Source organism: Schistocerca americana, chromosome 5 (genome assembly GCF_021461395.2).
Source record: "Schistocerca americana isolate TAMUIC-IGC-003095 chromosome 5, iqSchAmer2.1, whole genome shotgun sequence".
NCBI classification, from domain to species: domain Eukaryota; kingdom Metazoa; phylum Arthropoda; class Insecta; order Orthoptera; family Acrididae; genus Schistocerca; species Schistocerca americana.
The window spans coordinates 502,394,097-502,417,692 of NC_060123.1; the positions used below are offsets into that span (position 1 = coordinate 502,394,097).

At 42.4% G+C, this 23,596-nt stretch overlaps 1 protein-coding gene across 1 annotated transcript in view; it reads left to right on the forward strand.

Annotated features, from left to right (window-relative positions):
- Positions 1 to 23,596, forward strand: part of LOC124615774 (spatacsin) — a 395,474-nt gene that overhangs the window by 273,284 nt on the left and 98,594 nt on the right. Inside the window, exon 29 of the mRNA XM_047143873.1 lies at positions 14,002 to 14,163. Coding sequence (XP_046999829.1) covers positions 14,002 to 14,163 — 162 coding nt within the window. The remainder of the gene's footprint in view (positions 1 to 14,001; positions 14,164 to 23,596) is intronic.

Consider the following 23,596-nt stretch of genomic DNA (forward strand, 5'->3'; position numbering starts at 1 on the left):
GACATGGGTGTTGCAGTGCGTCATTCGGTCCAGCTTCGGCCTCGTGTGCCGGCAACACCTATTCTGGATGCCGCTACAGCACCTTTGGCTCTACCTGACGCTCGGGATCCTGGAATCTCTCATTACTCACTATGCAGTCCTCTCACCATCATATCGGTGCCAGCACAAGAACTGACACCACCAGGGGAAGTGCCCATGCAGGAACCAGATGACCACCATCTGTCGGAGCAACTCTACTCGCCTCCTTCTCCTACGGACGCGGACACATCGCCCATGTCTCCTGTTATAACAACCGGACTTGCCGCAGTGGGCAGATTGGTGCATGGGTCCCCAGCAGGTTCGACCCCCATGTCTCCTATCATCTCGACCCGTTATCATCGGGGACACTTCCGTCCATACGGGAAGCCTCCTCCTCGAGACCTTACGGCCAGTCAAACAACACCTATGGACTTTAGCAATCTACAGGCCACCTCCATCAAGACCTGTGCAAAAACTTGAAAGGGGGGAAAAGTGTTGTGACTCGCCGATCTTTCAAAGTGCCGCCGCGCAGTTACGCGCGTCCTCTACATGTGGCACTGTCTGCTAGCCATGCAGCAGCAGCGCCACTTAAGCGGCCAGCCAGCCAGTTGCCGCTAGACTCGGACTCAGTTATGATTTGACTGTTAAAGTGTACACACGTCTTACTCTGTTTACTTGATCTGTCACTTTCATGTATTGCGTTGTCCTTGAAATATATTTGTTCAACTTGAAGTTAAAACACCAACTGATGTAGCCATGACCCCAGGAGAGACATTGCAGGCAATGTCATGCTGTTAGCAAAGGCAATCATGTTGGTTGTCTGCTGTCATAGACTACCCGTTAATGCCAGTTTTTGCTGCACTGTCGTATAGGATCTGTTTGTTTAATGTCCTATATTGATATCTGCAGTTGTTTCATGCAGTGTTGCGTGTATGTTAGCACTGACAACTCTATGCAAATGCTGGTGCTCTCTGTCATTAAGTGGGGGCTGTCAGCCACTGCATTGTCCATGGTGAGAGTTAATGCCTGAAATTTGGTATTCTTGGCACACCCTTGACACTGTGGACCTTGGAATATGGAACTCCCGTATGATTTCCAAAATGAAATTCCCCATGCGTCTAGCTCCAACTACCATTTAGCATTCGAAGTCTGTTAACTCTTGTTGTGCAGCCATAATCATATTGGAAACCTTTTCACATGAATCACCTGAGTACAGATGACAGCTCATCAATGCACTGCCATTTTATACCTTATGTACCCTGTACTATGCCATCTCTATATGTGCGTATCACTGTCCCGTGACTTTTGTCACCTCAGTGTAAAACATTAACTGTGATGACAGAACCCTGCTCCTCCAAAATAGAAGTGCAATGTATTAATGACCCATTTTTAGGTCGTATACTATACTGCATCCAGATATGGACTCTAAGGTTAACAGATAAGTGTCTGGATTTTGGCTCCAAGATGTAGTAATTGTCATATTCAGTCATTCATTCATGATCTTCCATAGATCTGATCGAGAAGAATACCTTTAGGGATGTGAAATGAGTCAAGCTATACACATTAAAAAAAGACAAGGAAAATGTAGAAACATAATCTGTATACTATGTTAATGATAATTTGTTACTATACTGCATAATGTTTGTTCATGCTTATGCCAGATAATTTAATCAAGTTAATTACAAGGGTTGCCCAGAAGTAATGTACCATATTTTTTTCTTCAACAATTCTGTATTGAACATAATGAGAATTACACTCTCAAAAGAATGCTATTTTATCTACACGCCCTATTTTTCCATGTAACCTCCATCCCATTCTGTGGCCTTCCTCCAGTGTGAATCAAGGGCATGTATGCCCTGGCAGTACCAATCCTTGTCGTGGTGGCAGAGCCAGTGCTCACTATGTGAACTTCCATTGCTGATAGACAGATGCAGCGCCAACTGTTGAGTCATAATGTGTCTGTCCTTGTGAACGATGACATCACCTTGCTGCAACATCTCAGGTGTGACAGCCGTGGATGGTCTCCCCGACCACTGCAAATCGTGAAGCTCCACTGAACCACCTTCTGGTGATCTCATCCTCTGTGCCCAGCGACTAATGGAACCTCTATCAAAAGCAGATGCTCTGTAGGCTTTGCACAAGCGTTTGTGAATATTCCCCACAGTTTCTTTCTCTGCAGTGATAAATTCAATGACGACATGTTTCTTGTAACTTACATCATCTATTGACACCATTTTGAAGCTGTCCTGCATCTACACTACCTGTTGGAAGTGATTGAAACTTGGTGTGCTCACTCAGGAGGCTTCAGATAATACGTACGTAGCATTTCACGTTCATAGCATTGTTTTTGGCTGAGGAAAAAATGTGGCGCATTACTTTTTTGACAACCCTCGTAGGATGTAATTGCTGATGGTGTTTTTTGTTCCATCACTACAACTACAAGAAAGTGCATGTTTTTCTCATGAGATATGTTTCACTCTATTGAAGTAAGGTATCGTCAGTGGTGGTAATTTCTGCTTGGTTTCTTAGGAAGTCTGATTTTCCACTGCTTTGTAAAACAATGCATTTTTTACATTTTACGCAGCACATTTTTTCATACACCACTATTACAGTAAACGGTGGTGTATAAAAAAGTGTGCTATGTAAAACATAAAAAAAGCATAATTCTACAAAGCAGCCAAAAATTAAACTACAAGTATCAAGTGTCTAATGAAGACAGAAACTAAAGACATAACTAGCAGATGGCACTTCCTGCTGTAGAGGAGAAACCAAACAGGAATTGCCACTACTGATGATGTTTTGCTTCAATGTAGCAAAACACATCTCATGAGAAAAACATGCATTTTCTTGTAGTTGTAATGATGGATTAAAAATACCCTCAGGAATTGGAAAGCAACTATGCACAATATTGCCACACAAATGAGGAACTTAATTAAAGAGTAAGCTGCTACTTTGAAAAGCTGCTGCACCTTCAGTTTTACTAGATAACTGCTGTTCATCTGCTGGAACAGCGATAAAAAAATAAGACTAAAACAATTATAACAATAGTCTAGGATCACATGTAAGTCATTAAAAATTTGTTAATCAGGTGATCAGTTTCGATCATAGTACAATCATCATCAGACTATTGCCACTCTCTCCAGCTGTCATCATGGAGTTTTAGTGGTCAGTTGATGCTTGTACCACAACAAAATTAGCCACCTGATTAGTGTATTTTAAATTTTAACATCATACAAGCAATTCTAGACTATTTTATTTAAAAGCCTTTAGCTTTGACTTTCTGGTAATTCCCAGTCACTTTCTTTATGATGGGTTCGAGCTCGTTGAATGTCTTACTACTGCAGTATATAAGTTCACTCTGAACCTTAGAAAAGAAGGCAGAGTCTACAAGTGAGTGTAAGAATACTGAAGATTAGGTGGGTAGATCACATAATAAATGAGGAGATCTAAATAAAATTGGAGAGACAAGAAATCTGTGGCACAACTTGACTAAAAGAAGGGATCAGTTGATAGGACACATTCAGAGCCATCAAGAGATCATCAATTTAGTAGTGGAGGGAAATGTGTGTGTGTGTGTGTGTGTGTGCGCGCGCGCGCGCATGTGCGTGTGCGTGTGTGTGCATGCGTCTGTGTCAGGGTGGCGGTGGGGGGGATGTCAAAATCATGGAGGGAGACCAGCAGACTAATATAGTAAGCAGATTGTTGGTTGTCATGTCCACATAGAATGCAGCAAAGTGGTTGCAGCTGAGCTTGTATATCACATGACTGGTTTCACAGAGACCCTTGCCTTTGATGGGATAGGTGATGCATGTGACTGGACTGGAGTTGGTCGCAGTGGAAGGATGTACAGGACAGGTCTTGCTTCTAAATCTATGACAGGAATATGAGCTATGGCACAAGGTTCTGGGAGCAGGGATTATGTAGGGATGAATGAGAATATGTGTAGCTTCAGTGGGCAGAGGAATACCACTGTGGGAGGGGTGGGAAGGATAGTGGGTAGGACATTCCTCATTGCAGTGCACAATGAGGGATAGTTGAAACCCTGATGGGAATGTGATTCAGTTGCTCCAGTCCTGGCTGATACTAAATCATGAGGGGAATTCTCCTTTGAGGCTGGCTGGTGTGACTTTGGGAGGTGATGGGTGACTGGAGATGTAAGGCATGGGAGATCTGTTTTTGTACAAGGTTTGGAGGTTATTACAGTCTGTGAAGGCCTCAGTGAGACCCTCGGTATATTTTGACCACTGCAGATGCAAAGACTGCAGTTGGCTATGCTGTACGCAAGTGACATCTTGGTGTGAAATGGGTGGCAGCTGTTGAAGTGGAGGTATTGCTGGTGGTAGGTAGGTTTGATATGGACAGAGGTACAGATGTAGCCATCTTTGAGGTGAAGGTCAACATTGACAAAGGTGGCTTGCTGTGTTGCTTAAGACCAAGTGAAGCTAATGAGGGAGCAGAGATCCTTTCAGTGGGGGCACAATAACTGACCAAAATGTGGTATCCTTAGTGGTTGGGTTTATGGACTTTAGGAAGCATGTAGAAGGTAGGGATGCGGGGAGCAGTAGGGCTGAGGAGAGAGATGGACTCTGGGGAAAGGTCCTGGGATTGGGGTAAAGAATTGAGGATCGACTGGAGATCCTGCTGGATTTCTGGAATGGGCTCACTGTGGCAGTGTTTGTAGAAAGATGAATCTGACAGCTAGGGGAATTCTTCTGCCAGGGATTCCTTTCGCTTCAAAACAACAGAGGTGGAGCCTTTGTTAGCAGGTAGGATTAAAAGCTGGGGATCAGTTTTTAGGTGGTGTATTGTGGTTCTTTTTGTGGATATAGGATTAGTTTCCATGTTGAGGGATATGACGAATTATGGTGAAGCAAGGTTCGAGGTTAAGAAATTCTGGAAAGATAACAGGAGTGATGGGAGATGGGAGGGCAGTGGGGATGGATCATGTTTGGGTGGGGGAGTGAACTGAGTTGGGCATGGTTCAGTATTTGTTTTTGGTCAAGTATGATTGCTAGATTGGGGGCAAAAAAAAATGTTTTCATTATAGGCACCAGGAGGAGAAGGTCTTTAAAAAGTCCTGCATGTTGAATTTGGGAGTGGGGCAAAAGGTGAGGTCTTTGGTAAGGACCAATACTTCTGTGGGGCTAACACTTTTGGAGGAAAGGTTCATGATTGTGTTTCGGGTGTGTTTAGGTTCTCGATTCTGTATGGTGGTGGGAGTTTTTGAGGGTGGAGTAAATGTAGTAGGATTGCGAGGCAGGTTTTGTCAGTTATGAGGAAATGTGGGGGAGGTTTGGAGGTTGTTGTAGAGATGGTGAACAGTGGGGGATAGTTGTAGTAGGAAGTGAACAGGGTGTTTTTTGAGGTGGCACTGTGCATGTTGCTCTCGTTCCTAGAAGGCAAGAGTTTCAATGTGCGATATAGGATCCAGGAATTTGGTATTGCATTGGGGGAGAATTTTGTGGTGGATGGAGAGGAGGTTTTGCAAGTAGTTTTGGGCATGATTGATATGGTTTTACAGGACTATATTGGTGAAGGTTAAAAATTGGCAGAATCTGATCAAATGGAGGGCATTGTCAAAGGAAGGGTGGCAGCCAGAGATGGGTTATTGATGGTAAGGCCATTTGGAGGGATACCGTGAGCTAAGCAACAATGCAGGAACAGTGTGTGACACTGGATTCTTTCTAGGTATAAAGAAACTTACCTCCAGTGAAGCAAATGGACGAAGCAAGGATGCATGGTGGTGGATGAAAATGCGTACAGAAATGTAAATAACATAGAAATACACAAAAAAAGACACTAATCCAAGGGAAAAATCACAAAAAGAATAGAACTGCTAAAGTAAGAGGAAGCAAGATGAAATCTGAGAGAGTAGGCCAAAAGTGAAAGGCAGAAACCAACTGAAATTGCTGTGAAGACACAATCAGATCAAAGAAAAAATAACTAAAGGGATTGTAATGTGGTTAGCAGGTATGTGTGTGAATAATTGTGGAGGGGGAAGCAGGTGTGAGTAGATTAGATGAAGTTAGTAGGTGCGAAATGGAATAGAGACGAGAAGAAGCAGGGAGTGGGAAGAAACTGGTAGGATGAGATACAAGTTAGTGTGGCACAGGAAGGTAAGGAAATAACACTTGAAAAAAAAATGACAGTGACACAGGAAAAGTGATCAATTTGATGGTATAGGATCACAGATATCAGTTGAAGCAATGTGGGACATGAGATGCTGCACCAACAATCAGTGCAGACTTGTAGCTGTCTGTTGCATGCCGCTGAGTTGGTTGATACAGTATGGCCCATAATTAGAGCATGCAGTGTGGTTTGTAAAGCGTCAAAAGAAACACAGGAAAGAGGAACGGATTCTGTGTATAGTAATGTATTAGAAAATAGTAACAAAGGAAAACAACACTTGGTTAGAAAATGGAAGAAAAGTTGTCCGGCAAAATTGGACAATGGAAAATCCAGTATAGAATGCAGCAATATTATTAAAAGGATAGTTGCTACTCACCATATAGTCAAGATGCTGAGTTGCAGACATGCACAACACAAAGACAGTCAGAAAGTGAGCTTTTAGCCAAAAGGCCTTCGTCAGAAATATAACACACACACACACACACACACACACACACACACACACACACATGCAACCTACACACACATGACCCCAATCTGTGGCTGCTGAGGCAAGACTGAGGAGCAGCACATAATGGGACAGGCAGCCAGGTGGTGGGGGTAAGGAGGATGGTGGAGCAGGAAGGGGGAGGGATAACAGGGTAGGTGTGGGGGATGATGAAGTGCTGAGATGCAGAGAGGGTAGGGCAACTAGGTACTGTTGGGAGGTTAGACAGAGCACGCAGCGATGGGGTGTGTGTGGTGGGTGGAGACAGGGTGGGAGGGGTGGGAGTAGCAGGAAAGTAGAGAAGTAAAAATGCTGTGCATGCATTGGTGGAATGAGGGCTGTGTACTTCTGGAATGGGGATAGGGAAGGTGTTAGATGGGTAAGGACAATGACTAATATAGGTTGAGGCCAGGCGTGTTATAGGAATGTAGGTTATATTACAGAGTGAGTTCCCACCTGTGCAATTCAGAAAAGCTGGTGTTTGTGGGAAAGATCCAGGTGGCACAGGCTGTGAAATCTTCCTTTCTGACAGTCTTTTTTGTTGTGCCTGTCTGTGACTCAGTATCTTCGCTGTATGGTGAGTAACAACCATCCTTTTCAAAAGAACATATTATTTATCGTTAGGCATGTTGTCAGAGCAAATGGATCTGATCCACCTCCCTGTGTTGTATCTTAATGTGTAATTGAAATTCTGCATTTTTTATGTCCAGATTGCTGTATATTTTACTATGCTGGCTTTTGGGACAGAGAGGTGCATGTGCCTGGTTAAAATCTGTGCAGCAGATTTAGAACAAGGACCAGTGTGCCAGCCAGCCTGGATGTGGTTTTTTTTTGGCAGGTTCTCACATCCCATTAGGTGAAAGCCAGGCTAGTAATGATGTCTCATCTCGGGTACCTACTACCCATATATTAGGAACACTGTGTCATACTTTCTTGTGAAACTTACTCTAGATGCAAATAGATGGAGTTCACTGATTGTGCTTTGGGGAGGGAGGGGGGCTAATGACTTTTCAAGCTTTTTGATGTGTTAAATAGCATACTTATGCAATGTATTCAATAAAGGAATAAAAAGACATTGAGTACTGATTAAAACGAGCCAACAAATGTTAAATGTAAACTTAACCATATATATATATATATATATAATGGAAGGAAACATTCCACGTGGGAAAAATTATATATAAAAACAAAGATGAGGTGACTTACCGAACAAAAGCGCTGGCAGGTCGATAGACACACAAACAAACACAAACATACACACAAAATTCAAGCTTTCGCAACAAACTGTTGCCTCATCAGGAAAGAGGGAAGGAGAGGGGAAGACAAAAGGAAGTGGGTTTTAAAGGAGAGGGTAAGGAGTCATTCCAATCCCGGGAGCGGAAAGACTTACCTTAGGGGGAAAAAAGGACAGGTATACACTCGCACACACGCACATATCCATCCACACATACAGACACAAGCAGACATATTTAAAGACAAAGAGTTTGGGCAGAGATGTCAGTCGAGGCAGAAGTGTAGAGGCAAAGAAGTTGTTGAAAGACAGGTGAGGTATGAGTGGCGGCAACTTGAAATTAGCGGAGATTGAGGCCTGGCGGATGACGAGAAGAGAGGATATACTGAAGGGCAAGTTCCCATCTCCGGAGTTCGGATAGGTTGGTGTTGGTGGGAAGTATCCAGATAACCCGGACGGTGTAACACTGTGCCAAGATGTGCTGGCCGTGCACCAAGGCATGTTTAGCCACAGGGTGATCCTCATTACCAACAAACACTGTCTGCCTGTGTCCATTCATGCGAATGGACAGTTTGTTGCTGGTCATTCCCACATAGAATGCGTCACAGTGTAGGCAGGTCAGTTGGTAAATCACGTGGGTGCTTTCACACGTGGCTCTGCCTTTGATCGTGTACACCTTCCGGATTACAGGACTGGAGTAGGTGGTGCTGGGAGGGTGCATGGGACAGGTTTTGCATCGGGGGCAGTTACAAGGATAGGAGCCGGAGAGTAGGGAAGGTGGTTTGGGGATTTCATAGGGATGAACTAACAGGTTACGAAGGTTAGGTGGACGGCGGAAAGACACTCTTGGCGGAGTGGGGAGGATTTCATGAAGGATGGATCTCATTTCAGGGCAGGATTTGAGGAAGTCGTATCCCTGCTGGAGAGCCACATTCAGAGTCTGGTCCAGTCCCGGAAAGTATCCTGTCACAAGTGGGGCACTTTTGTGGTTCTTCTGTGGGGGATTCTGGGTTTGAGGGGACGAGGAAGTGGCTCTGGTTATTTGCTTCTGTACCAGGTCGGGAGGGTAGTTGCGGGATGCGAAAGCTGTTTTCAGGTTGTTGGTGTAATGATTCAGGGATTCTGGACTGGAGCAGATTCGTTTGCCACGAAGACCTAGGCTGTAGGGAAGGGACCGTTTGATGTGGAATGGGTGGCAGCTGTCATAATGGAGGTACTGTTGCTTGTTGGTGGGTTTGATGTGGACGGACGTGTGAAGTTGTCCATTGGACAGGTGGAGGTCAACGTCAAGGAAAGTGGCATGGGATTTGGAGTAGGACCAGGTGACACTGATGGAACCAAAGGAGTTGAGGTTGGAGAGGAAATTCTGGAGTTCTTCTTCACTGTGAGTCCAGATCATGAAGATGTCATCAATAAATCTGTACCAAACTTTGGGTTGGCAGACTTGGGTAACCAAGAAGGCTTCCTCTAAGCGACCCATGAATAGGTTGGCGTACGAGGGGGCCATCCTGGTACCCATGGCTGTTCCCTTTAATTGTTCGTATGTCTGGCCTTCAAAAGTGAAGAAGTTGTGGGTCAGGATGAAGCTGGCTAAGGTGATGAGGAAAGAGGTTTTAGGTAGGGTGGCAGGCGATCGGCGTGAAAGGAAATGCTCCGTCGCAGCGAGGCCCTGGACGTGCGGAATATTTGTGTATAAGGACGTGGCATCAATGGTTACAAGGATGGTTTCCGGGGGTAACAGATTGGGTAAGGATTCCAGGCGTTCAAGGAAGTGGTTGGTGTCCTTGATGAAGGATGGGAGACTGCATGTAATGGGTTGAAGGTGTTGATCTACGTAGGCAGAGATACGTTCTGTGGGGGCTTGGTAACCAGCTACAATGGGGCGGCCGGGATGATTGGGTTTGTGGATTTTAGGAAGAAGGTAGAAGGTAGGGGTGCGGGGTGTCGGTGGGGTCAGGAGGTTGATGGAGTCAGGTGAAAGGTTTTGCAGGGGGCCTAAGGTTCTGAGGATTCCTTGAAGCTCCGCCTGGACATCGGGAATGGGGTTACCTTGGCAAGCTTTGTATGTGGTGTTGTCTGAAAGCTGACGCAGTCCCTCAGCCACATACTCCCGACGATCAAGTACCACGGTCGTGGAACCCTTGTCCACCGGAAGAATGACGATGGATCGGTCAGCCTTCAGATCACGGATAGCCTGGGCTTCAGCAGTGGTGATGTTGGGTGTAGGATTAAGGTTTTTTAAGAGGGATTGAGATGCAAGGCTGGAAGTCAGAAATTCCTGGAAGGTTTGGAGAGGGTGATTTTGAGGAAGAGGAGGTGGGTCCCGCTGTGACGGAGGACGGAACTGTTCCAGGCAGGGTTCAATTTGGATGGTGTCTTGAGGAGTCGGATCATTAGGAGTAGGACTTCTTCACCTACTCCTGCCAACCCAAAGTTTGGTACAGATTTATTGATGACATCTTCATGATCTGGACTCACAGTGAAGAAGAACTCCAGAATTTCCTCTCCAACCTCAACTCCTTTGGTTCCATCAGTTTCACCTGGTCCTACTCCAAATCCCATGCCACTTTCCTTGACGTTGACCTCCACCTGTCCAATGGCCAACTTCACACGTCCGTCCACATCAAACCCACCAACAAGCAACAGTACCTCCATTATGACAGCTGCCACCCATTCCACATCAAACGGTCCCTTCCCTACAGCCTAGGTCTTCATGGCAAACGAATCTGCTCCAGTCCGGAATCCCTGAATCATTACACCAACAACCTGAAAACAGCTTTCGCATCCCGCAACTACCCTCCCGACCTGGCACAGAAGCAAATAACCAGAGCCACTTCCTCGTCCCCTCAAACCCAGAATCCCCCACAGAAGAACCACAAAAGTGCCCCACTTGTGACAGGATACTTTCCGGGACTGGACCAGACTCTGAATGTGGCTCTCCAGCAGGAATACGACTTCCTCAAATCCTGCCCTGAAATGAGATCCATCCTTCATGAAATCCTCCCCACTCCGCCAAGAGTGTCTTTCTGCCGTCCACCTAACCTTCGTAACCTGTTAGTTCATCCCTATGAAATCCCCAAACCACCTTCCCTACCCTCCGGCTCCTATCCTTGTAACCGCCCCCGATGCAAAACCTGTCCCATGCACCCTCCCACCACCACCTACTCCAGTCCTGTAACCCGGAAGGTGTACACGATCAAATGCAGAGCCACGTGTGAAAGCACCCACGTGATTTACCAACTGACCTGCCTACACTGTGACGCATTCTATGTGGGAATGACCAGCAACAAACTGTCCATTCGCATGAATGGACTCAGGCAGACAGTGTTTGTTGGTAATGAGGATCACCCTGTGGCTAAACATGCCTTGGTGCACGGCCAGCACATCTTGGCACAGTGTTACACCGTCCGGGTTATCTGGATACTTCCCACCAACACCAACCTATCCGAACTCTGGAGATGGGAACTTGCCCTTCAGTATATCCTCTCTTCTCGTCATCCGCCAGGCCTCAATCTCCGCTAATTTCAAGTTGCCGCCACTCATACCTCACCTGTCTTTCAACAACTTCTTTGCCTCTACACTTCTGCCTCGACTGACATCTCTGCCCAAACTCTTTGTCTTTAAATATGTCTGCTTGTGTCTGTATGTGTGGATGGATATGTGCGTGTGTGCGAGTGTATACCTGTCCTTTTTTCCCCCTAAGGTAAGTCTTTCCGCTCCCGGGATTGGAATGACTCCTTACCCTCTCCTTTAAAACCCACTTCCTTTCGTCTTCCCCTCTCCTTCCCTCTTTCCTGATGAGGCAACAGTTTGTTGCGAAAGCTTGAATTTTGTGTGTATGTTTGTGTTTGTTTGTGTGTCTATCGACCTGCCAGCGCTTTTGTTCGGTAAGTCACCTCATCTTTGTTTTTTTTATATATATATATATTTTTTTTTTTGCCTGTTGCTTCGGACATGTCTGGAAGACCAGACACCACACATATGATTAAGACTAGGATGGCCAATGAGCTTTTGACTGTGGATGCACACTGCACTCAAACCCTTACAGGTGTTGGTAAAATGCTGTGAGTAATGAGGACAATGGGCAAGGGACACTACATGAATAGAGCGTGGATAAGTTGAGAAGGGAGGTGTGCTTGGGTAGTCCATGTGATTGCGATGACTACTGTGTCCATATGGTGTAGTGGTAAGCGCATCTGCGTAGTATGCGGGAAACCAGGGTTCAAATCCCAGTCTGGCACAAATATTTGACTTTCCCCATTGATTTAAGTCGGTGCCCACTGGCAGCTAATGTCTTTAATTCCTTTGTGTCTTGATAAAGTTAACCAACATTGGCAATAACAATAATAATATTGTTAAACATAATTATTTCAGTTAGATCATGTGGCTATTTCATAAAAACTACAATACAAATAATGAATGTGAAAGTAGTAAGGAATGTTGAATTTGATTCTGATCATTACCACTCTAAAATTAATGCCAGTCTCCTACCATCTCCTAGCCAATAAAAAGCAAAGAATGTCACATAGGTTAATCAAATATAATACAGAGAGTACTACTATAACAAAAGAATCAGTTAAAAAATATCAAGATGAAATTAAAGTGGCTGAACATGACAACTGGCAAGAAATATCCAAAGCAATTAATAATGCTGCACAAAAAAAATTTGGATCAATAAAAAGTAAAATAAAAATATAATGGAAGTAAATACGCAAAGCAGCCTTAGCAGAGAGGGCCAAAAAATGGGAAAAATGGAAATGCTCAAATAATATTGAAGATTGTGATCAATTTAAATAACAAAGAAAGGGAACAGCCTAATTAATCAGAAATACCAAACAAGCCTTTGAAAATATGAAACTTTTGGAAATAGATGGAATCTTTGTAAAAAATTAAAACTTTTAAGAACAAAGTAAAGTGGCACCAAACTCCACATGCCTCTTTCAAAAATGAAAATGGCAGAATTGTGTTAAGCAATACTGAAAATTTTGAAATACTAGCAAGATATTTTAATCAGCTTCTGAACTGTCCTGAACTGTGTCATAAACGGAATTCTCAGATATTAATGAAAATTTGGAAGATGATTTACCACCAACTTCAGAAGAAATTGAAGTAATTATAACCCTAAAAAACAACAAAGCAAGTGGAGAAGATACAGCTAAACTTTTGAAGTGGTTCTTGCCAAAGACAGCAAATGGGCTAAATTTACTCTATTACGAAATTTGGAAAATGGAACAGATCCCAGAGGAATGGAAAATTGGTTTGGTACATCCATTCCACAAAAAAAGGTAATAAACTGGATGTAAACAGCTACAGGGGATTCTCCTTATTGTCAGTAGTGTATAAAGTATTTTCCAAGATTTTATTAAGCAGAATAGAAACAACACTAGACAGTCATATAGGTTAATATCAAGGTGTTTTTAGTAAGGGAAGGTCATGCTCAGAACAAATATTTTATCTCAAGTCAGTAATTCACCACAGGTTACTTAATTCAAAGGATATTGTAGTTATCATTGTAGATTTCAAAAAGGGTTTTGATTCTGTTGGTAGAGAAACTGTAGATAAAATAATGCAAGATTTTAGCGTAAATTGTAAACTGGTGAATGTAATATGTGAAACATTTACAGATACAGTCTGTAAAGTAAAATTTATGGGACAAATTTCACAGCCTTTTGAAATAAAAATAGGTATATGACAAGGTAATGGCTTATTCGCAATTCTTTTTAATAATGTGTTAGAGAAAACAGTGAGAATTCCAGTGTGTGATAGTAATGATGCTGTCACAGTTGACTATATATTGGACTCTAATCTGGTCAAATACACACATTTTGTGGCTAGACGTTGTGGAAGCATTCGCAGTTCAATTGATTCATCTGTTGATGTTAGTGATAAAACAATGGAATGTAACAATATCCTTTTTGTAATAACATTAGTGATAACATGCAAACCACTTGCTCACATTCTTTTTCCTCAGTTCCTCTAAATAACCCATCCCCCACTATTTCAACCTTTCTCCACCCTCTGATAAATATAAATAACTGTTAGTTTTACTTATTAAATTCTGGCATTATATTCTATAATGCATAGCTGTAATTCATATTTTTCTGTGAAGCTGATTAAGTTTAGAAATGTCTTTCAGGTGGTAACCAAAATCCAGATATAGTTCGATTATGGGGCTATGATTTAGATGCAAATTTCCATATGATATTGGAACTTTGTGAAAATCCATCATTGTTGGGATCACAGCTGTTGGAAGTTTCGAATAGATTTGGATCTAGTCAAGGGGAAACTGCATATAAAGGTATGTTGTAACTTATTGTATGTGTTGATTCTTTAGTTTCTGTAGTACTATTTCGTTACTTTTCCCCAATGACTTGGCATCTATAGTATTTTTTTGACTATACATATCTATGTGATTTAACAGAATTTTCAGTTGGTGCTTGGCTGAACGTGTCAATAATATTAAAAATTTTAATATAATTAATGTAATTTATATAATTAATAATTAATAAAATATAATATTAAAAATATTCCCAATATTCTGCAAAATTAATTTTATTCGGTCATGAACCAGCTTTTGGCTTCTCAGCTTCTTCAGGTTACAACTGACTGTCACAAACACAGATAAATATGATGTGCGACTTACACAGATATTATATCTAAAAAGAAAGATGATGAAACTTACCAAACAAAAGCGCTGGCAGGTCGATAGACACACAAACAAACACAAACATACACACAAAATTCTAGCTTTCGCAACCAATGGTTGCCTCGTCAGGAAAGAGGGAAGGAGAAGGAAAGACAAAAGGATATGGGTTTTAAGGGAGAGGGTAAGGAGTCATTCCAATCCCGGGAGCGGAAAGACTTACCTTAGGGGGAAAAAAGGACAGGTATACACTCTTGCACACACACACACACATATCCATCCACACATACACAGACACAAGCAGACATTTGTAAAGGCAAAGAGTTTGGGCAGAGATGTCAGTCGGGGCGGATGTACAGAGGCAAAGATGAAGTTGAAAGACAGGTGGGGTATGAGCGGCGGCAAATTGAAATTAGAAATTAGCGGAGATTGAGGCCTGGCGGATAGCGAGAAGAAAGGATACGCTGAAGGGCAAGTTCCCATCTCTGGAGTTCTGACAGGTTGGTGTTAGTGGGAAGTATCCAGATAACCCGGACGGTGTAACACTGTGCCAAGATGTGCTGGCCGTGCACCAAGGCATGTTTAGCCACAGGGTGATCCTCATTACCAACAAACACTGTCTGCCTGTGTCCATTCATGCGAATGGACAGTTTGTTGCTGGTCATTCCCACATAGAACGCTTCACAGTGTAGGCAGGTCAGTTGGTAAATCACGTGGGTGCTTTCACACGTGGCTCTGCCTTTGATCGTGGTGGTGGGAGGGCAGAGCCACGTGTGAAAGCACCCACGTGATTTACCAACTGACCTGCCTACACTGTGAAGCGTTCTATGTGGGAATGACCAGCAACAAACTGTCCATTCGCATGAATGGACACAGGCAGACAGTGTTTGTTGGTAATGAGGATCACCCTGTGGCTAAACATGCCTTGGTGCACGGCCAGCACATCTTGGCACAGTGTTACACCGTCCGGGTTATCTGGATACTTCCCACTAACACCAACCTGTCAGAACTCCGGAGATGGGAACTTGCCCTTCAGCATATCCTTTCTTCTCGCTATCCGCCAGGCCTCAATCTCCGCTAATTTCTAATTTCAATTTGCCGCCGCTCATACCCCACCTGTCTTTCAACTTCATCTTTGCCTCTGTACATCCGCCCCGACTGACATCTCTGCCCAAACTCTTTGCCTTTACAAATGTCTGCTTGTGTCTGTGTATGTGTGGATGGATATGTGTGTGTGTGCGAGAGTGTATACCTGTCCTTTTTTCCCCCTAAGGTAAGTCTTTCCGCTCCCGGGATTGGAATGACTCCTTACCCTCTCCCTTAAAACCCATATCCTTTTGTCTTTCCTTCTCCTTCCCTCTTTCCTGACGAGGCAACCATTGGTTGCGAAAGCTAGAATTTTGTGTGTATGTTTGTGTTTGTTTGTGTGTCTATCGACCTGCCAGCGCTTTTGTTTGGTAAGTTTCATCATCTTTCTTTTTAGATATATTTTTCCCACGTGGAATGTTTCCCTCTATTATATTCATATCTTTACACAGATATTATTTCTACAGAAGACAGAAAAATGTCAGAGTGCTTACATAGGAAAGCATTACATTTACTGTCACCTGGAAATAGTTCCCAATTCCGTTATTAAATTAAGTCCTCGTTACAAATACTAGATTCAAATTGTAAATTCATCTTATTTCTCATCAGTCATTAAATGTGTCACAAAAACCTCATTTACTCCCATTTTTAGTTGATGTAATTATTTTAGTGTGACAAAAAATTTAATGTTTTTCTATGTAAACTCTGTCATTATTGTATCTTCTGTGCAAATAGTATCTGTGTAAGTTGCACCTCATATTTTTCTGTGTTTGTGAGATTCAGTCGTCACCTGAAGATGGCTTGAGAAACCAAAAGCCGGGTTGTGACCAAATAAATATAATTTTGCTGAATATTAGGAAGTGTTTTCCTTTTTAATATTGTATCTATGTGACATTCAGTGACAGAATTTTGAAAAACTGAAGACTCTTAAAACAAAAAAGCGCAAAAACAGATTTGTGTGTGTGTGTGTGTGTGTGTGTGTGTGTGTGTGTGTGCGCCCTAACTTTTCATAAGTAACGTTTTCTCTTTTAGTGATAAGAAAAGGGCTGAAGAAGAGGAGGAACTGTTAACATTCCAGTATGGAACTAAGAACCTTTACAAAAAGCATTAAATTCTTCAGAATCTGCAGTTAAAGGAAACTTATAAATAAAAATCAAGCTGAATGCTCCTTCAAGTGGAATTTGAACTGATGAAAAGTTTAGGTGCATAATCCAGTTATTGTGTCAAAGGGTATCAAACTAACATTATGAAAAAATTATTTCAGGGAAAATATGGTATAAAATATGATAAATGAGAGTAATAGTAATAATAATAATAATAATAATAATAACAGGTAGGAAGAGATGGAAACTGAGGGACAAAGGAAGAGAGAAATAAAGAATAGGGAACAGTAGGAGATGTTATAAAAGTTAATGCTTGGAATGTTGTGGCGGCCATCTACATGATGAATTGTAATGCCCCAATTGTGGAAATTGCTGTTGCTTACCACTGAAGAACAGCAGCAGAAATCTTAATAGCAACTATTCTTTGAGTGCTCCAGGTTGCCTCAAAGTACGAACTTAGTGCATGTATAGCAAGACTGACTAGCTACATACCTTGCACCTGTACAGAAGTTTATGTTGGGTTCACAGGAAGGTTCATCATAAAGATCACCAAGTATAAATGACACTGCAGGTTGGGTTATGTGTAGAATGTAGACATGGCTGAACATGCATTGAGTGGCAGCTATCATGAGGGAAAATTTATATCCACAGAGTTGTTTAGTGTTTATTCTGATAATCCATTAACATACACAACCTTGGTAACAGCTTCAAAAGAAATAAAAGGAAAATCCAAGACGGAATATTATGAAAAGGAAAGTTGCCACTCACCATATAATGGAGATGCTGAGTCACAGATAGGCACAATAGATGACACACACACACACACACACACACACACACACACACACACACACACACACACACACACGCATGTGTGTATGTGTGTGTGACAGTCTTTTTTGTGACAGTCTTTTTGTTGTGGCTACCTGTGACTCAGCTATATAGTGGCAATTTTCCTTTTCATAATATTGTCAACAATAAATAACAAATCCTCAAAGTAAAGTTAATGTAACTTTTGAATATTTCCAGGCATTCAGCCAGGAGGCATCATCCAAAAGGTGCAATATTTTGGCAAGTCGACTTACTGCTATCATCAGACATTCCTGAAGACTAATTCATCTCTGATGGATGATGACCCTATATCGTCTTAACCCCCCCAACCCCAGCCTCCATCTTGGTGCCTCTGTGCAGTTCATGGCTGGTGGTGGGGGAAGCATGGCGCCAGGTGGTGGGGAAAGCATAGTGGCCCATGCCACATCATGAACCACAGTCCTTCTGCAGTCACAGCCGTGTTCACATGAGGGTCACCATGGTGACAATATGTCTCCTTCTTCGGATGTCCTCACAGGAGAAGATGTCTGTGTAGACTGCTGATGTGATTTGATGATACTGAAGGCTGGATCCCAGACCTTGCTTAACTAAAAGCTGCTGTGCCTATTTATTAGTTGAGCATGCAGTTATATCTCCACTGCCTCTTTGAGAATCCAATCCCAGAATTCGATTGCTGCTACCCTTGTGCCATCGTAGTTCATATCCAGAAATATGTAGCATAATTCATTATAATGAAAAGGATAGTTGCTACTCACTGTATAGCGGAGATGCTGAGTCACAGAAAGACACATCAAAAAGACTATATTGGAACATTGGCTTTTGGCCAACAAGGCCTTTGTCAAAAATAGACCCCCCCCACCCCACCACACACACACACACACACACACACACACACACACACACACACACACATACGATCTCATCTCTGGCAACTGGAGCCAGACTCTCCAGCAGCCAGAGACTGTGGTCATGTGTGTGTGTGTGTGTGTGTGTGTGTGTGTGTGTGTGTGTTTTTTTTGACAAATGCTTTGTCGGCCAAAAGCTAATGTTCTGACAGTCTTTTCGGTGTGCTGTTCTGTGACTCAGCACCTCCGCTATGTGGTGAGTAGTAACTATGCTTTTCATTATATTGTTACATTCCATCCTGGGTTTTCCATAGTTGGATTTAGCATACTTCATTGATATAAACTGCTCCTACTACTCTTTATTTTTAGGAAAGCAGAACTGCTATTTGGAATTCATTAGTTGACTTGGAAGAGGAGTTAAATAAGATCAGATGATGTAGTATTGTTACCAGAAAAGTGGAAAAAATGAAATAGAATTAAAATCATGACGTGATCAAAGTAGGGAATAATTAATAATAAATGAAAAACACAAGTTTGCTTTTCATTTATTATTGTAATGTTGTTCTACCAAGAACCGACGGAAGATTCTGTTAATAGGGAATAATTCCATGTAATTGCTTTCTTGTAAACAAGAAAAACAATTTTACAAGTACTGATGGAGTCTCAGACAGAATAACAACAGTTGTTTTTACTTTTAAAAACATAAAATATTGTATGGAAATTGTTCAGGTCTGTGCACCAACATGCTCGCATTCTCATAAGAAGGCAAAACTCAGTTAAAAGGGAACTGAGTTCAGTTTCTCAAACTGAGAAAGCATATGCCATAGTGCCACTAAAGAAATTGTTCGAGATGTTTTAGTCTGGGGAATAGTCAAAAATTTATGTAAGAAGTATCAAAACATCTACATGTTTCAGAAAGTTTCATTAAATTGGGAAAAGAAATTTCTAGAGAGGCCTTCAGAATAACTGAAAGACTGAAATAAGGATGCTGCCTATCTTGCACACCCTTTAACACATATGTCCAGAAGCCACTGATCTCTGGTGGAAAAAGTGCATAGATGCGGGGATTGAAATAGGGAACCATTGTGTGAACACATTCTTCTATGCCGATGATCAGGTCGTTGCAGCAGATGTTGAGGAACATATATCTTACATGCTGTTGGAATAATATAAGAAGTGAAGGTTGAAAATTAATTTTGAAAAAATGGAATATCTATGTTGCAGAGGGGATGAAAGTAACTTGTACATTGGTGGACTTCAAATTAAAGTGTGTCAAGAGTTTAAATACCTGGATAGTATCATATCATTCATGTGGTGGAAGATGTGACAGAAATATCCAATGACAGATCAGGCGGGGAAGGGCAGCTATCCAAAAATTAAATCCTTTACTTTTGTCCTCAAAATTTAGTTTAAAAGTAAAAATATAGTTATACAAATCCATTGTAGAACCAATACCAAGTTGCAGGAGTGAGTGTTGGGGACTCACAGAAAGGAAAAAAAGAGACTTAGAACTTTAGAAATGGACCACATGATTACAGCAATTAGAATTTCCTGAATTGATCACATAAGAAATGAGGAAATAAGAAAAAAGACTCAGACCGTTTATAGTATCGTGAATAGAATAGAAGAAAGACTGCTAGGATAGTTAGCGGATGTCAAAAGAATGGAAGAAGATAGGTAGCCAAAAAGAGCACTTTCATGACAATCTCCTGCAAGGAAAATAAGAGGAAGAGCACAGAAAGGGAGACTAAGGGATGTCCAAAAAGTGATGGACAGAAGAGGATGAGGAAGAATGGCAAGATTGAGGCATTTGGTGACAGAGATGCGGGATGTGGCAACAGCTGTAAGATCCCCACAACAATAAGAAGAATTTATTTTAAAAGACAGAGGTATATCAGATTAAATTAAACAAGTATTTCTGCAGTTTATGAAATAAAGTTAACACTGACATAGGCAAAAGAGGCAGTTAGTTAATAAAATACTTGTACAAGCATCAAAATATGTTGCATGTAAAAAGAGAGAAAAAGATGAGAAAATCTGAAATGGAATGAGGCTGCTGGTAATGAAAAGGTGGGCATATCAAGCAAACAGTAATAGAAATGTAATAGAACATGCTGATATTCCTTTGAGGTGCTGTGAGAAGACTGAATTAAAAAAGTTTGGAAAGAGGAATAATTGAAAACAGTAAGATTATGAAGAAACAAAACAAGAACTTATATTGGTTGAAGTGGCAGATGGCACAGTACTTAGTAATAGAGACAAACTGCCTGTTGACTTCTGTGTCAAGTTCTTTGGCCAACATTTGTTTAATAATCTTCATGGCATTTCTCCAGTAAGAGTGGCTGGCATTGTCAAAGGTTCACCCTCCATTGATGGTGGCAGATTCTAGTTGAGCCCATAGTGAGTGATTGTATTGTCACCTATAAACCACAATCAAATCAAAAACCAAAGGAAAGGGTGCCAATAAAGGACAACACTTAACAACTGAAAGCATTTCTATTCTGACACCAAAATAGAGCCAGAACAGAACTGACCTTCTGGATGAAAAGTGTAGTTATTTACACAAACATCAAATATTCCAGAATAAACAAACATTATAAACATAAGATTTGTCAATAACCTTCCAGAAATGATAAATTCTAATTAACAAATAATTGATGGGATCAGGTTTGAACTGGCAACCCACAGATTGCCAGCCAACAATACTACATTACTAGCACGACAGTTCATGGCAATGCACCCTCTCCTGAAGAACAGCAACTCATTGTTTCAGAAGTTCTCATTGGAACTGACTACAGCCACCCTGAATCTTGATATTGTCATTGATCCTCTGTATGGAGCACTGGCGGGTCCTCACTTTCTAGGTGAAAAGGTGGGCATATCAAGCAAACAACATCCTCTCCACTATGATGAGCATTGATGGTAGCTCCTTCCATCAAAGCTTCACAGTCATCAAGTGGGTCTTCAGTTTACATGACTCTCCCAGCATTGATCTGCACCTCAGGACTGTAGTAGGGTTTTGTACAAACGTGGATGATGTCTGTGTACTTTTGGCTATTGATGAAAGGTCATAATCTTCAACTTCACATGTCATGTGCAACTATGAGTGAAGGATATGATTCGTGGTGCTAAAGTATCTCTTTAGTAACTTTTCCAATAGCCCTACTTTCCGCGCAGTCATAAAATTCAGTATCAAGTCTCCCAGGTTGCATCGCAGTCCCCAGTGCTTCGCGTTATAGCGCTCCCAGTCTTTCTCCTGTGCAGCCAGCATCTATGCAAGCCAGCTGCCTTGCTTCTTTGGTCACAATGATTAGGTGTTCCACATAGTCGTTCTGAGTATTGTCCTGTTGAAACAGAAACATTGTAGTTTCTGCCTCATGTCTGTGGAGCAGAAAGAATGGTGTGAAGCTTGTAGCTTCTTGCTTCAGCCATTTATCTGTGGATGATAAGAAGTTATCGTGCTGTTGGTGATGCAAAGTGAAATTATCTCTGCTACTGATCTCAAGTGGAAAACTTTTCCACGATCTGTGCTTCAGATTGATGTCTTCTACAAGGACCTTTGCAGTTTCTGGAGCTTCTGCAGTGAGCACAGCTTTGCTGACAATACAGCAGGTGAGATAGTCAGTGCAGACAAGTATTCATCAAATTCTGTTTGTTGACTTAAGGAACTTCCCCGAGAGGTTGATTCCAGTTTGGTGCATGGTGCTGCTGCTGCCATGATTGATACCAAGTGCCTTGAAGGTAATGACAGCAAGTACTTCCGTCAGTGGCATTAATTACAGTGGCTCACACAGCATCTGATGGGTCAGTAGAGACCTGTCCAGTGCCACCTACATCTGATTCTGTCTAGAGTCTTCATGAATCCCTGGTGACCAGAATTTGGAGCATCACCATTAAAAAATCAATCATAGTTCTTCTTATACAATGCTCCATTTATTAACGGATATTCCTCTACTCAGTTACTCCTTCTTCAAGGCTGGTTTTCAGCAGTGCTGGAAATTTTCTCTATTTTACAACATTGTCATCTAGTGCACCAATGACTGTTGTGTTCTGCCCAAAGGGTGGGGGTGGGGGGAATTCCTTTAAAGCAGTTAGTGTCTTTATGTTTGCATCCGTTTATTTCTAAAAACTAACAACTACAGTAAAATTTAATGAGCTGCCACCTCTTAATCAAGAATGTTCCTCACTCATGGTGGAGTCTTTGAACATGGTGTACAGTACTTTGTTCAGTGTCATTTAGTGGTGCGGGAAAACTCGCTTCAGTGTTGTGCTTGGTGGTAAAGAGGTACCAAAATGGCCAGGGATGGAATGGTAATAAACCTGCCTAATACTTCTGGTGCACACTGCACTTCACCGCAACATTTACACCACTCTGCAGGCAGTATTCCGAGTGCTGATACCAAGCAGACAAACCAGGCATCCATCTTTGTACAGCTGCAGTCAACGGAAGCCCCAGTGAATGTGACTCAGGAAGGTAGTGCAGAAGACACGGTAGCACCACTCTCATTAACTGAACCACAATAAAACACTGACACTGGATGCAGGTGAAAAATCCTGCTATCTGCATATACCCCAGCAAAGTATGGCAGATGGTGATATGAGGCATGTGACATTTTGTGGGACAAGCTGCTGAGAGCATGACCAGGAGGTGTTGCCTCATGGAAGCTACATTTCAGCATGTGTGGTTTCCAGAAAGCATGGCAGTCAAAGCCCTACCTTTGGCGGGAGTGACCAGTGAGGGTGCTAGGGGGATGTTGTGGTACCTTGGCTGGCAGGCAGTTTGCTGATCACTGATTTTTGGTCAGTGCAGTCCGTCCTCTGCTGCTACAGTTGGAGGTGAATGGAAGGAGTTCTCACACAATTCCCCTCTTCTGAGAGAAAAACACCAGTGCCAACCACACAGAGGAGTGTTTGGAACTGACTGATGTTGCTTGCTGCAGTTCATGTGTGGGTTGTCGCTTCTGTGCTCATGCTCGTGCTGTGGTTTCCGGTGAGAGGAGGGGCATGGGCAGATCCTGTGCTCTGTGTTGGGAGGGTGTGAAATAGTGTCGATTCTCCAATGGTGTGGGTGCTAGTGGCAATGGTGACAACACTGTAGGGAATGGTGAGTACCTGTGGGAGCAGGCCGATTTCTGCATTGGCTGGAGGCTTCAAAAGGGCAGGTCTGAATGAAGGCTGCAGCCACAATTTTGGGGAAATGTCAGGGACAGGGGTGGCCTCTGG